Source organism: Piliocolobus tephrosceles, chromosome 1, assembly GCF_002776525.5.
Source record: "Piliocolobus tephrosceles isolate RC106 chromosome 1, ASM277652v3, whole genome shotgun sequence".
NCBI classification, from domain to species: domain Eukaryota; kingdom Metazoa; phylum Chordata; class Mammalia; order Primates; family Cercopithecidae; genus Piliocolobus; species Piliocolobus tephrosceles.
This window is the reverse complement of record NC_045434.1, coordinates 170,687,685-170,703,473: the sequence shown is the minus strand read 5'-3', so window position 1 is coordinate 170,703,473 and position 15,789 is coordinate 170,687,685. Positions and strand designations below refer to the sequence as shown.

Genomic DNA, 15,789 nt, shown 5'->3' with positions numbered 1-15,789 from the left:
AAGGAAAGGAAAGGAAAGGAAAGGAAAGGAAAGGAAAGGAAAGGAAAGGAAAGGAAAGGAAAAAAGAAAAGAAACGGGGCATCCAGAGTGCTGTCAGGCTGGACCTGGGTAATTCCCTCTGCCCCCTCCCGTCATCATCTATATGAAGGTCCAGCTCAGGACCTGTAAACAAACATAGGGCAGAAAACAAAGAGGCTTTAAGCACTTCCAATCCCTTCTCTGGGTTCACTATCACTTTGATCTTGAGTTCTTTAAGCTTAAATAAGATGGGAATTTCCCTTGTCTCTGGACACACACTCCCCCACAATCATGGCCCCTTATTGTTATAATAGGTCTTTTAGCCTAGGTCCCTCTTCTTGAAGGCGTCTTGGTGACCTGCTTTGTATCCCAGTATGCTCCCAGGCCTGCGTCAGTCCTTCCTTGTACCCTTGTACCCCAGGACCCTCTGATTTCCCAAGACAGAGATCTACAAGATCAAAAATAGCCTACCCCAACTTTTATATTTCTATGCTGTTTAGCCTCCAAGGCTTTGCTCTGTCTGCCTGGCAGTTCGCTTAGGTTGTGACCATTTGTCCAGATTGACTGAAGGCTTCCATGCCAGCCCACCAAACTCACAGTCATTCAACACAATTGTGATTGGGATGTTTCTCTGGTTCCTAGCCTGTCCCAGCAGTTTTATGATTCCTAAGACAGATAGTTGGCAACCTATCCTGGGGGCTATAGTTGTGACAGTGCCCTGTCGATTTAGTCAGTTTCCATCTTCCCTTGTTCCACTCAACAGGGAGCACAGAGGCCTGCAGCCTCTTTATTCTCCCGAAGCCCTTGAGCCAAGCCAACCCTGACTACATCAGGTGCATGGTCCTCACCAGGAAGGGAGGGTCCATGTTTAGTCTTCTACCCTAAGCCTGCCTTCTGGGCATGGCAGCAACCTAGCCCCTTATTTTTCCATGGTGCTAAAGGCCCAGACACTTTGCCTGATCATCTTCCTTAATTCCCCTACTACACCTCCCTCCACCAAGGACTGGGGCCCTTTACTAGATCTCCCTACACGTGGCTAGGCAACTGCCCATCTCTCTGCAGGCCTCTCTTTAGGGGCTGGACTCCAGCTGCTTGGTCCCTGCCTGACCTCAAGCATCTCTTCTGCATGACACTGACCCTGCTCTGACCTGCAGAGTAGCAATGTGGTGGGTGAGGCCCTTCCTGGCCTGGCTCCAACAGACCTTTCCAACCTAATCTCCTACCATGCCCCACCTGGAACCTTATGTTCCCCAAATACTGAACTACTGCTTTCAGTTCCTTACACACCATGTTATTTCCCAACTAACAACTGTGCCTTTGCTTCTGCTGTTCCCTGGGTCTGGAATGTCTTCCCTCCACCCCAGTTTCCCACTTACTTTTCTCTAATAAATCTATTATTTGAAATCCAGCATATTATTAATCTACAAAGGCCATACATTAAGGACTTCCTATATACCAGGCACTACATTATGTAATTTTTATTAGCTCATTTAATCTTCACAGTAATCTTCACACATAAGTATTAAAATAATTCCCATTTGCAAAATTGACTTTCACAGCAGTTATGCTCCTTGCGCAGGGTTCACTGCTAGTAGGATGGGGTTCCATAGTTAGAAAATGGTGGTGCTCAAACCCATATATGCCTGACCCCAGAGTTTATGTTCCCAACTCCTAAGTTAACTCACTCACTCAAGCATTTCCTTCTCTTTACCAGACCATTGCCTACACCTCAACTCAGGCTGGGCTGAGATCCTCTTTTGGGCTTTCACTGGCTTGCCTCCCTGGCTCTCAGCACTGATCACATATTTTGATCTTTGTTTTCTTATCTGCCTCCCTTACTATATTCGGAATCCCTAGAGGGCAAGGGTTGTTCTATTCATAGCTATATCCAGTACAGCTTTCCAGAATAATAATAATGAGCCAATGAGTATACTCCATACATTCCCCATATTGATAACTTAAGAGTCAAAAAGATGTAGGTTCGAATCTTGGTTCTAATGCATATATGCTTGTGCAAGTTACTTCATTTTCTAAGCATCAATTTCCTTATCCACGAAAGAGGGATCATAACACACTGTTCACAGAGGCTGCTGGATCCCCAACAAAGGTAAGTGGCTGCCCTCTTCCCTCCATGCCTCTTTGGAAAACAATATCTAGCTGAACACCTCCTTGAGGGATTGATGTCTCCAGTCTCTGCTCATCATTCCCAGCCTCCTTCTCCTATTTCCACAGCTGAGATCCCACCTGCTTCCCAGCCAAATGCCCTCTGATCTCAGGTTTCCTGTCTTCCGGATCCTCTATGTGCAGGCATTCATCCCATTTCCTTGGTTTCCGGGCATAGGGGTCTTTTATTTTCCTGGGAGGCAAGAAGTCCCAATCCTCCTTCAGATTCCCAGCTGCCACCTGCTGGTTGTCAATTTTAACCTCATAAATAGCATTGAAGCGAATAATCAGAGTATACAGGTGAGTGTCTTTATTGATCCATAAAGGGAATGGGGGAATATTTCAGTTCCATTTTGAACATCTTTAGATCCCAAGCATTAAATGCACCAGACCCTCAGTTCCCTGAATGCCACCACCCACATAGTCACAAGCAAACCTTACCATACTCTTTAACCCTTTTCTCTGGTTAACCCTGTATGGATTCTGGGCCTCTTCTCCTAGTACACACTCCTCTGGTCTCCCTAGCCTTCATCTTTCCCTGCACTGCAGCTCTCATCATTCTCTGATCTTACCTGTCTTTCTGCCTGTCCCACTAGACTGTGAGCAGGAGTCATATATGATTTATCTGTTGTGTCTGCAGCTTCCAGCATGAGGCCTGCCCCAGAGGAGGACCTCAGAGAGCTTCTGCATGGTACAGCCTTTATATCGTCTTGCTAAAGAAGGCCTTGGGTGTGAAACACTCATTCTCCAATGACTGCTGTGGGCTTCTCTAGGCTCGGTTCCTGCCTCTCTCTATGCTTCCACTTGCAGTGCTACTCTTTCTCAAGTTGCTTTGACTTTTCTCCTGTGATTATCTTTTCTAAGAATTCAGTTCTCCCTAAAATTGTCTTATCACTTCACAAGATCAAGTCATGTTCATCTTTCAAAGTGCAGCTCAGGGGAGCTCTTCTGTAGGAAGTACTTCCTAAGCCTCCAGGTGGGGTAGGGGTCCTCTTCTGCGCTCCCACAGGTGCCCATCATACTAGGTAGTCACTCTGCCTGACTCTTACCTTCATTGACTGTGAGTTCTGTGAAGTCAAAGGCCATGTCTGGCCCACTCTGTCCCCAGCGTAAGGCCCAGCACAGAGTTAGTATTTGGTGAATGCCTGTTGAGTTGTTGATGAAATCCACCTACCATCCTCTAGCCAACCTAGGTGTCTCTAACTTGATGTTACTATGATAAACTGACCTCCCACTCCCGTTTCTAAGTCCAACACTCCCTCCTTCCGCCATCCTCTCCAATGTCTAGCAGTGGGGAACTTGGCCCACATGCCAAGTATTGTTCCACAAGAGGACCTCATATAACTTCTTAGGCTTTTGGATCAACTGCTCCTTTATGAAATCCTGCAATTTATAGCATTTCTCCAGATCTACTTTTTTACCTGTAAAATGGAGATGACAGTTTTAATTTATAGGATTTTGTAAGAATTAAATAACACATATAAAATATATCTCCTTCCCCCTTGGCTGAGGATAAGCACACACTCACCCTGCACTTGATGGTGGTGTTCTCATGGTATTTCCCTCGGTAATGAAGGATGACCTGTACTTTGTTGTTGCCAAAGTTACAAATGTCAGGGCCTGGAAATTAAACCCCAAAGCATAATTTCACATAACTTTAAGGCAATTTGCCTGGTGTAAGGCCAAGACCCAAGACAAACACAGCATGTGTGTTAATCGTCCCAGCAGGAAATAGATGGCACAATCAAATTTGGTATCATTTGAGAAGGATTTAATAAAAGGACAATTTACAAAGGTTGGGGCAGGACATTGTGAAAACATAAAGTACAGTGCTATGCTTAGGGCTAGCAACAATGGGGTTCGACCCCTAGGCCTAAAGGGGCTAGAAGGAGTGCTTGCCAGAGTCTGGAAGAAAGAATCCTGTGGAAAAGACAGGCAAGAGAGAAGCTGACTTTCAGTTGAGGAACACAACTCTCTTTTCCACCTCTGATCTCCCAGGGTTCCCAGCGACCAAACCCAACCAGAAGCCCCTTCTGTGCCAGGCATTTTATACCATGTCATTTAATTCTTACAACAAGTAGATGTTACTATCCCCCACTTTTAGCTGGGAAAATTGTGGCTCAGAACAGTTAAGCAGGTTGCTCAAACTCAAACAGCTAGTAAGTAGCATTGTTGGTATTCAAACCCAAGCCTACCTAGAAACAGAGCCTGGGGCCCTTTATGCTTTGTAAAAACTCCAGAAGGAACTCTAGAGATCATCAGTGTCTCTAAGCCCAGAAAGCCTTATCTGCCAACTGTCAGGAATAGATTTAACATAATTTTCTCTTCTTTTCTTTTCTTTCTTTTTGAGACGGAGTCTCAGAGTCTCATTCTGTCACCCAGGCTGGAGTGTAGTGGTGCAACCTCGGCTCACTGCAACCTCTGCCTCCCAGGTCCAAGCAATTCTGCTGCCTCAGCCTCCTGAGTAGCTGGAATTATGGGGGCCTGCCAGCATGCCCAGCTAATTTTTTTTTTTCTCAAGATGGAGTCTTGCTCTGTCACCTAGGCTAGAGTGCAGTGGTGCAATCTCGGCTCACTACAACCTCCACCTCCCGGGTTCAAGCAATTATCCTGCCTGGTATTACAGGCACCCACAACCACACCCAGCTAATTTTTGTATTTTCAGTAGAGATGGGGTTTCACCATGTTGGCCAGGTTGGTCTTGAACTTCTGACCTCAGGTGATCTACCCGCCTCAGCCCCCCGCAGAGTACTGGGATTACAGGAGTGAGCCACTGCAACCAGCCTTAATTTAATTTTCAGCCTTACCTCCCATGTTACCACTCTCTGACTATCCAAAGCACACACGTGCTTAAGTAAGATCTGGACTGCCCCAAGGAGGCCTAGTTACATATTTAGGTTACAGATGCAACACTCTGGACACATTACAGATACTAAAAAAAAAAAAAAAGGTCACTTCCCTGACCTCCTGTGCTTTTCTCTCACTGAGGCAGAGTACAGTGCCTTATTGTAGTGTACCTATGAGAGGGTCTACATAGCTGATGACCTCCTTCTCCTCTTCTGAGAACTGGAGAATGTCTCCCTGTGCTATAGATTTCTTAATATGGTACCATGTGCCTCCTCACCTCTGTGGTTTACTTATATTAACATTCAGGTTTAGAGTTGCTTTTTTCAGGTCTTTGAAGAGTCCTACTATGTGGAGACAGGGGTAGAGTTATCATATTAGACATTTTCTGTTCCAAGTGAATCTGAACGTTTTCAACAACTACAGTGGCTGTCATTAGGACCTAATGTAGCTGACAGTGACTGCTGTCAGAGAGCTTACCAAACATGATGTAATACTCAGATCCTGAGTGCATATCTTCCTGGTTCAGGGTGGCAGGAAAGAGTTTTACATATCCGCCACCACAATCGATGCTTTGCTCGTGTTTTACTGAAAACTGAACCACCAAGGTCTCATTCTCATTGCTGAATGGTTTCAGCCTGATTGAGAGGGCATAAAACTTGGCATCTTCACTGGTTTGGAGACCTAGAAGCAGAAAGCACAGAGTCTTCAGGCTTAAATACCCAAAAAGCAGCCAGAGAGATCCAGCACTTAACCTCACCAATCTCTGGTATTTTCTTCCATACCTGTGCTGAAAGCTTTGCACACATTCTTTTATTCAAGCCTCAAAGCAACCCTGCAAAATGAGTATTATCTCCACTTTACAATCAGGAGGCTGAGTCATAAGGAGGTGAGTGACCTGCCTAGGGCCACATAGCTAGTAAGGAGCCAAGCTGGAATTTTAAGCCATATTTGTCTGATTCTTTCCCCATATCATGCTCTCTCTGATTTTCAAGAGATACTTGAAGACTGTTCTACAACTTTACAAAACAAAGACCGTTTTTCTGAGTCTCCTCTGGGTGACCAGAATGAGGTTCTACTCTACAAAAGTGCTGTGGTAGAAAGAGCCCCTGCACTTTCCAGACACCTTCCTACCATAGCCTAGTAGATCAAATAGTAATCATTGCTAACATTCACTGAACACTTACTCATTGCCACTGTGTTTCATTCATATATATTACTACTGCACTTAAGCTTCATAATAACCCCGTGAAGTGGGTTCTCCTAATTTCTCTGCTTTATCATGAAGCCATTGAGGCTATTTCACTGGTGCAGGATCACTCAACCGGTTCATTTAATTCTAGAGCCCCCATCCTCAACCACAAGACTTTACTTCCTCCTCCAGAGAGTATCAGGGCAATAATAGATCTCAGAGCCTCTCTAGTCTAACCACATTACTTTATAAATGAGCAGACCAAGCCCCAGTGAGGAAAAGTTACTTATCCAAGACCATAGAGTCACAAATGAATCATGCCATACAAGCCAAGTCTCCTGGCTTCCAGGCTAGTGGTCTTTCTATTATTCCATGCTGCTGCCCAGCTTACTGGTTAGGGCTCTGTTAACTCTCTGAGTTTCAATTCCACATCAGCAAAATGTGGAGAATTACTCCTATGTCATAGGAGTCCTGTTGAAGGTCAAGTGAGTGAGAGATCTGAGAAGTACTTTGTAAACTGTCAACATAAAATGCAAGGGGCTATCATTATTTGTACTTGGTGAGGGTCCTTCCTTTTTTTTTTCCTTTTGAGACAGAGTCTTGCTCTGTCGCCAGCCTGGAGTGCAGTGGCATAATCTCGGCTCACTGCAACCTCCGCCTCCCGGGTTCAAATGATTCTCCTGCCTCAGCCTCCCAAGTGGCTGGGATTATAGGTGCCCACCACCACGCCTGGCTAATTTTGTATTTTTAGTAGAGACGGGATTTCACCATGTTGGCCAGGCTGGTCTCGAACTCCTGACAGGCGTGAGTCACCGCACCCAGCTGGGTCCTTCCTTATGATCCCACAGTTCTCTGTACTTTCCTGGGTCACACTACGTTGAAACTAGGTTTATTTCAGTCTCCTTGAATAATTTTTAGGTTCTGAAGAACAGGGGCTTCTTTATATTCCCGGAATCTGGAACAGGACCTGGCATAGAAGAAAGGCTCAATAAGTATGTGTTAAATTACACGGAAAAATCACAGGTTCTGAATTAGACAATAAATCTCATGAGCATTTATTGTACACAAGGCTCTGTGGTAAACAGTTTCATGTCTGACATTATGTTAGGAGCTGTCTACATTTTAAAGAATATGCTTGACCTGGCATGGTGGTTCATGCCTCTAATCCCAGCACTTCAGTATGTCAAGGCAGGAGGATTGCTTGAGGCCAGGAGTTTAAGACCAGCATGGGCAACATAATGAGACCTTGTCTTTGCAAAAAATTTTAAAAATTAGTTGGGGATGGTGCTACATGCCTGTCGTCCCAGCTACTCTAGAGGCTGAGGTGGGAGAATCATTTGGGCCCAGGAGTTTGAGGCTGCAGTGAGCTACGATCACACCATTGCACTCCAGCTTGGGTGACAGAGCAAGACCCTGTCTTAATCAAAACAAAACAAAATTAAACAAAGTATGCTTACTTCCCCAAAGACCCCAAGAACAGCTAGAGTAACCAGGGAAGACTTCATGGAGGAGGGAGTGTGCACAACGGAAAGAGCACTGAACCTGCAGGCAAGACCAAGTTTTGAGTCTCTATTCTGCCAAACACTACTTTGTAGCTCAATTCCACCTGACTTCTCTCTAAGCCTCTTTTGTAACCCAGGACTCATCTAGAGAACAAGGAGGAATCTAATGAACCTGAATGGGATACAATGTGAGGGACAACAACCAAGAAATCACACTGAGAGGAGATGGGTGGCTGAGCAGACTACCCTCACTGGCATCACCAAGGCACAGCTTCCCGCGGGTCATGCTGTCTCCACTTTCTCTCTACTCTGGAAACGGTTTTCCCTTTAATACCGTTTAATACTCTGGGAACAGTTTTCCAGAGTGGATGTAAAATTTAAAATTCTCAAGCCAGTTCATAATTCTCTCCTTTAATCAATATGAAAATGAGATTCATAACAGTAGCCAGGAGGAAGAAGATGGGAAATCACTTCAGGGAATGATCAATGGATTCTACTTAGAGGACAAAAGCTTTCTCAGACAAAAAACTCAAGCCTGCAGAACTTGTGCTCAGAGCTCACCTTTCCTCCACAATATTATTTGGTTCTTAACAAAAGCCCTGTCTAATGAGCATGGCAGGCGATGGTTATTATCTCCATCTAGTATTGAAGCTCAGAGAAATAAGAATTGCCGAAATTATGCAGCTAGTAAGTCATGGGAGTTAGCCCTAGGGTCTGTCTGCTCCTCTCTCCGTCACAGTAAGCTCCTCTAGGGAAGAACAACATTTGGATGTTACACAGTGCCTTCCCCTGTTTCAAGTGCAGCACGCTATTTTTAAAATCCTAGGGGGTTGGGGAAAGCAAGAGTCCAGCAGTAATGAATATAGTCCCTAGAGTCAGACCCAGAATCAGGTTCTACGTCTTGCCAGCTGTGTATATAGCCTTGGGCAAATAACTTCTCTGAGGCTCCTCTGAAAAACTGGGAAAATAATAGTAATCACTTATTAAAGTTGTTAGGAAGACTAACAGGGATTTGTAGAAGGGCTTAGTTTTGAACTCCTGTTATTCAATGAATGGACATACTATTTTTGTGGAGAGTTCATTCTTTTCCATCTACTAATTTTTTTAGTATATGTGCTGCCGAAGGGAGCACTCCATCTACTAACTTTTTATTTTGGGAAAGAGAAATTAATTGGGTGGGCCAGGTGCAGTGGCGCTCACGCCTGTAATCCCAGCAATGTGGAAGGCCGAGGTGGGTGGATCACCTGAGATCAGGAGTTCGAGACCAGCCTTACTAACATGGTGAAATCCTGTCTCTACTAAAAATACAAAAATTAGCGGGGCGTGATGGCACATGCCTGTAGTCCCAGCTACTTGGGAGGCTGAGGCCAGAGAATCGCTTGAACTGCAGAAGCAGAGGTTGCAATGAGCCAAGATCGTGCCACTACCCTCCAGCCTGAGCGACAGAGTGAGACTCCATCTCCAAAAAAAAAAAGATTGGGTGCAGTGGCTCACGCCTGCAATCCCAACACTTTAGGAGGCTGAGGCAGGTGGATCACCTGAGGTTGGGAGTTTGAGAACAGCCTGACCAATATGGTAAAACCCTGTCTTTACTAAAAATGCAAAATTAGCTGGGCATGGTAGTGCATGCCTGTAATCCCAGCTACTTGGGAGGCTGAGGCAGGAGAATCACTTGAACCCAGGAGGCCGAGGTTGTGGTAAGTCGAAATTGCACCTTTGCACTTCAGCCTGGGCAACAAGTGCGAAACTCAGTCTGAAAAAAAAAAAAAAAAAAGGCCAGACGCGGTGGCTCACGCCTGTAATCCCAGCACTTTGGGGGTTGAGGCGGGCAGATCACAAGCTCAAGAGATGGAGACCATCCTGGCCAACATGGTGAGACCTCGTCTCTACTAAAAATACTAACATTAGCTGGGCAGGGTGGCTCGCACCTTTAGTCCCAGCTACTTAGGAGGCTGAGGCAGGAGAATCACTTGAACCTGGGAGGCGGAGGGCAGTGAGCCAAGATCACAGCATTGCACTCCAGCCTGAGCAACAGAGAGAGACTCCATCTAAAAAAAAAAAAAAAAAGAAAAGGAAATGAATTTGGTGATTGGGTGATATCACAGACAAAAACAGTTGTATAAAAGTCAGAATTTCCCCAATTAGTATATTAATATACAATAATTATATGTGCTAATACTGAGTTCCAGTATTTACCTTTATCTTTTTCTTTGTCTCCATAAAATTTTCCTGCAGCGAGCTGAAATTTACCATAATCTGGCTGATGTTTAGACTGCACCCATCATTTTTTCCATTCATCTATGAGTAAAGGAGAAAAAAAGAACTTAAAGACAAAATGCAGCTAATACTGACCAAGACTTACAGGAATGGTAAAGGTATGTCAAGGGATGACTCTAGTATTCCTGAAATTCCTCTCATTGTCCGATTGTCTGAATCCCACTATTTGTGTATTACCATGTGCAGTGGCTTGAATACCAAGTAGTTGAGGCACTTATACTTTAATACCCTACTTCACCCTCCTCTATGACAGTTAAGAGCTGAAAATCACCATAGGAATGTATGGTTGAAAGGCATGAAGCAGGCCAGGCACGGTGGCTCATGCCTGTAATCCCAACACTTTAGGAGGCCAAGGCAGGCAGATGACAAGGTCAGGAGTTCAAGACCAGCCTAGCCAATATGGTGAAACCCTGTCTCTACTAAAAATACAAAAAATTAGCCAGACATGGTGGCGGACGCCTGTAGTCCCAGCTACTCAGGAGGCTGAGGCAGGAGAATCGCTTAAACCCAGGAGGTGGAGGTTGCAGTGGCTGGATGACACAATTGCCCTCCAGTGTGGGTGACAGAGCAAGACTCCGTCTCAAAAAAAAAAAAAAAAAAGAAAGAAATGAATTTAGTGATTGGTTGGGTGATCACAGACAAAAACAAAAACAAAAGAAAGTAATGAAACATTTATTCTCATAAAAGTAGAGGGAAAACTGTGCTTAGAGGGACTCATCCCTTATACATATTTATGTTTAGTAAAGTAATAAAATCAGCTCACCAAGTAAAGAGATTAGCAACAACATTTTATACCTTCTTGAATTAGTAATGATGATAATGAACAATCAATTTCCATTTATGCTGTTCTGTTGCTTAAACTTTTTAATCTCTTTCTTGTAGTTTCAAGGAGATGCTGATAAATTTGTTTTGCTTTGGCATGGATGGCATGTAGACAAAGAGGCATTCTTCTTGGGTCCTGGCACTCCATCCAAATATTCAGTGCCTTTCTGATTTTATGCTTCAGAGTTGCTGACTCCCATTTCCTGGGCCCACTAAGGGTCCCAGAGTCACAGGACAATTTGGCAGCTTTAGCTGGAAGAGGCCTTCGGGGTAAACTTTATTTGATCTTCTCCCTGTAGTTCAATGGATAGTTCTCTACTCCCACTCCCCAATATCTAGGTTTTGTTTGTTTGTTTCATTTTTTTGAGACAGGGTCTCACTCTCTCACCCAGGCTGGAGTGCAGTGGCCTGATCTCAGCTCACTGTAACCTCAGCCTCCTGGGTTCAAGTGATTCTTCTGCCTCAGCCTCCTGAGTAGCTGGGATTACAGGTGCCCGCCACCTCACCCGGCATTTTTTTTTTTTTTTTTTTTTTTTGGTATTTTTAGTAGAGACCGAGTTTCACCATATTGGCCAGTCTAGTTTCGAATTCCTGACCTCAAGTGATCCACCTACCTTGGCCTCCCAAAGTGCTAGGATTATAGGCATGAGTCATAATGCCCAGCCCCCAGTATCTAGGTTTATTACCTTATCTCTACCCATGAATATCCCACATCAACACGCATCCAGCAAGACCACCCTGAGCTGGCTCTGTCAGCTCCTATTACTCATGTCTGATGACTGAACTGTTTCCCCTTATGAGACCCAGGGGACTTGAGCTTAAGAACATGCCACTTCAAAATATGCTGCTCTTCCATATCGACTATTTTGAATTAAAGGCACTTATAAAACAGCAAGTGTAAGAAGATCACTTTGACCTTCATTCTGTTTCTGAAAGGCAGGGGAAAATTCCCCACATGAAAGACGTCTTCCCTATACCAAAAGGAAAGTAACATTTTTATTATCAAAGACAGGAAGTTGAAGCCAAAAGAAATCTATACAAACAAACTTTGTTAAACTAACCCTTATCTCCCTCGTCACTTCTCTACTTAATTATCCTGGCCCAAGCCCCTTTCCCTTACCACATTTCACAACTTACTATTCTTTGTCCAATTCACCACACAAGTAGTTGGCTGTAACTGCTTCTATAGGTCTTCATTTCCTGGGAGGGCTCCCATGTCACATAAAACTTATATTAAATACATTTCTATGCTTTTCTCCTGTTAATCTGTCTGATATCAATTTAATTTTCAGGCCCCACTGAAAAAATTCTAAAAGGGAAGAGGTTTTACCTCTTCAACACTTTCTGTGGTCTCCCCCTGTCTCTTTCAAGGTCATGGTAATTAGACAGGTCTTGGTGACCACCTCTGTCACTCCCTCCTGAGGGAGGGGCCCCAGGAGCTTCTTTCTGCCTTCACTTGCTGTGGCTTGAATTAAGTGGATCCTGCTTCCCTGACCATCATCTACACAGTGAAGAATAATGGTAGATGCCAAGGCAAAAAGATGTGTTATGTGTTAGGCCCTCCTGGGGTTCCCTAAAAACTTCACTTTATTCACGCTCATGGACAATACTGTGAGATAGGTGTTTTGTTGGTTGTTTTTGTTTTTTGTTTTCAGGGTCTTTTTTTGTTTGTTTTGAGACAGGGTCTTGCTGTGTCGCCCAGGTTGGAGTGCAGTGGCATGATCATGGCTCACTGTAGCCTCAATCTCCTGGGCTCAAGCAATCCTCCCAACTCAGTCTCCTAAGCAGCTGGGACCCCAAGCACACCACTACACCTGGCTAATTTTTTGATTCTTTGTAGAAATTAGGATCTCACTATGTTAGCCAGGCTGGTCTCAAACTCCTGGGCTCAAGCAATCCTACTTCCTTGGCCTCTTAAAGTACTGGGATTACGGGCATGAGCCACCACGCCTGGTTAGATAGGTATTTTTAAATACCATTTTGCATCTAGTAAGTGGTAGACCTGAGATTTGAACCCAAATCTGTCTGATTTCAAAACTGTCTGATATAGTTTGGATGCATGTCCCCACCAAATCTCATGTTGAATTGTAATCTCCAATGTTGGAGGTGGGGCCTGGTGAGAGGTGTTTGGATCATGGGGGAATCCCCTTGGTGATCAGCGCACTCTCGCTCTGAGTTTGAGATCTGGTCCTTTAAAACTGTGTGGCACCTCCCCCTCCTACTCTCTCTCTGGCTCTCATTCCTGTTTTCACCATGTGACATACCTGCTCCCCCTTCACCTTCTGCCATGATTATACGCTTCCTGAGGCCTCCCTAGAAGCTGAGCAGGTACCAGAACCATACTTCCTATAAATCCTGCAGAATCGTGAGCCAATTAAGCCTCGTTTCTTTATAAATTACCCAGTCTCAGGCATTTCTTTTTGTCCTTTTTCTCTTTTTTTGACGGAGTCTCGCTCTGGTGCAGGCTGGAATCCAGTGGCTTGATCTCGGCTCACTGCAACCACTGCCTGCGGTTCAAGCGTGCCACCACGCCCGGCTAATTCTTTGTATTTTTAGTAGAGACGGGATTTCAACCTGTTAGCCAGGATGGTCTCCATCTCCTGACCTCATGATCCACCCACCTTGGCCTCCCAAAGTGCTGGGATCACAGGGCTGAGCCACCACTCCCAGCCCTAGTCTCAGGCATTTGTTTATAGCAATGCAAGAATGGCCTACTACATTGTCTTTTCTCTGAAAGAAGAAAGAAAAAGTGCTATGTAGAAAAAAATGTGTGTAAGGCCGGGCGCAGTGGCTCACGTCTGTAATCCCAGCACTTTGGGAGGCTGAGGCGGGCGGATCACAAGGTCAGGAATTCAAGATCATCCTGGCCAACATAGTGAAACTCCCGTCTCTACTAAAAATACAAAAAAAATTAGCTGGGCGTGGTGGTGGGCGCCTGTAGTCCCAGCTACTGGGGAGGCTGAGGCAGGAGAATGGCGGGAACCTGGGAGGTGGAGCTTTCAGTGAGCAGAGATCGTGCCACTGTACTCCAGCCTGGGTGACAAGGCAAGACTCTGTCTCAAAAAAAAGAAAAGAAAAAATGTGTGTAATAATCATAGCTACTGTTTGGAACCATATGTCAGGCATTGTGCTGAGTATTTTCATGCATCATCTCATTGCATTCTCATAATAGCCCTGCGATGAATGTCCTATTTTTTTCCCCATTCAAAAGATAAATAGAAGCTCAGAATCTTGCCCAAAAGCCCAGTTGGAAGTAAGTGGGTAAGCCAGGCTCAGACCCAGTTCTAGGTAACACCAAAATCTGTACTTTTAACTTCTATACATGACTTCCCATGAAATCACGTGTGAAGAAAGCCCTTTGTAACCCGAAGAGTGTGCAACAAATGTAAGATTCAATCATAGCACTTCACGGTCTGTAATTAATAGTTTGTGTATAATTTGAGTAACGTCTGTCTTCTCTACCAGACTAGTAAAATCTATAATTATTCTGCTGACCGTTGTGTGCCAATATTTAGCACAGAATAAATAACCAAAAATATCTGTTGAATAACTAAATGGATGCATGATCACGACTTTTGCCTAAGCCGTAAGATTCTTAGCCTTACTAATGGATTGACTCTTTTATTCTCCATTTGACAAATGTTAATTGATTCTAAAAAACTTGTAGAAATAGTTGTATAACTTTGGCCTTGAACTTTACGGTAGAAGAGGTTAGAATAGAACTCAAAACTTCTCCGTGCTAATTATTTTTCTGGGTGAACAGTATCAGTACAAACCAAACCTGACACGATTTAGGGTGTCTCAAAATAAGGAGCCTCTCTTCTTGTTAGGAGAATAATATCATATGATTAATGAAGTCCCTTTAACTTTTCACATTTTTTTCTCTTAACATCATAACATCATAAAGGCTCAAGCCAGAATGACCCTTTAGTGGTGACTTCCTCATATTAGAGGTAGGCAAACTGAAACCCAGAGAAGGAAGTGACTTGCCCATGCACACAGAGTTGTCAGTTACAGATCTGAGACTAGAACCCAGTTCTGCACCCTTGTTTTGGGCTAATTAATGCCTTTCTTCAGGAAACGCTTATTGAGCATTCACTCTGTGCCAGGCATCAGGCACACAGAAATGAGAATCTGACAAGGTCTTTTCAGGGACCTGTGAGTTTTAGGGAATTTATAATCTGGTGAAAGAGACAGACAAGTAAACAATTAAACAGTAAACAAGTAAAGAGACAAGTCGAACAACAGTGTGGTAAGGGTAGTGATAGAAAGCACAGGGTAATAAAATTCAGAAAAACACTGACTGCTCCTCGGCATCAAGGCAGACTTCAGAGTAGGCGTGCCTGAATGTCACATGAACTTCTCTCTGTGTCTGTACTTCCCAGAGTGTCTGGCTTGTGATGAAGCTCAAATCAAAAGACCTGGCTAGGGACTCATTTCTGCCACCAGCTTCAGCAGAATCTTTTTTCATTTTTTTTTTTTTTAGATGGAGTCTCACTCTGTTGCCCAGACTGGAGTGCAGTGGTGTGATTTCAGCTCACTGCAGCCTCTTCAGCAGAATGTTGACCCTCTCTGAGATTCAGTTTCTTCATCTGTAGAAAGGGGTTACCTAAGGTATAGAGTTTCTTCTGGAAGAATTAAGTGAAACTGCATGCAATACCATGTTAGGCACACTAGAAGTGATCAATAAATACGACTTGAGTATTTGTGTACATACGTAATCTGTGCATATGTGTATATGTATACAAAGATATACGTAGGTAAACAAATGTAAATATTTTTAGATTTGAAAGTAAAAGCCGTGCTTTCCAGGTACCTAGTCCTTAGACTCAGACAGAATAGGTTCATTAGAAATGCTTATTTAAGGCGGGGCGTGGTGGCTCAAGCCTGTAATCCCAGCACTTTGGGAGGCCGAGACAGGCGGATCACGAGGTCAGGAGATCGAGACCATCCTGGCTAACACGGTGAAAC

At 44.2% G+C, this 15,789-nt stretch overlaps 1 protein-coding gene across 1 annotated transcript in view; it reads right to left on the bottom strand.

The window, feature by feature from the left end:
• LOC111523056 (calreticulin-like) overlaps nucleotides 1-15,789 on the bottom strand; it is a 45,913-nt gene that overhangs the window by 15,390 nt on the left and 14,734 nt on the right. Inside the window, 4 exon segments of the mRNA XM_023187360.1 lie at nucleotides 2,263-2,501; nucleotides 3,712-3,801; nucleotides 5,506-5,709; nucleotides 9,916-9,999. Of these exon segments, the coding sequence (XP_023043128.1) occupies nucleotides 2,263-2,501; nucleotides 3,712-3,801; nucleotides 5,506-5,709; nucleotides 9,916-9,999 (617 nt within the window).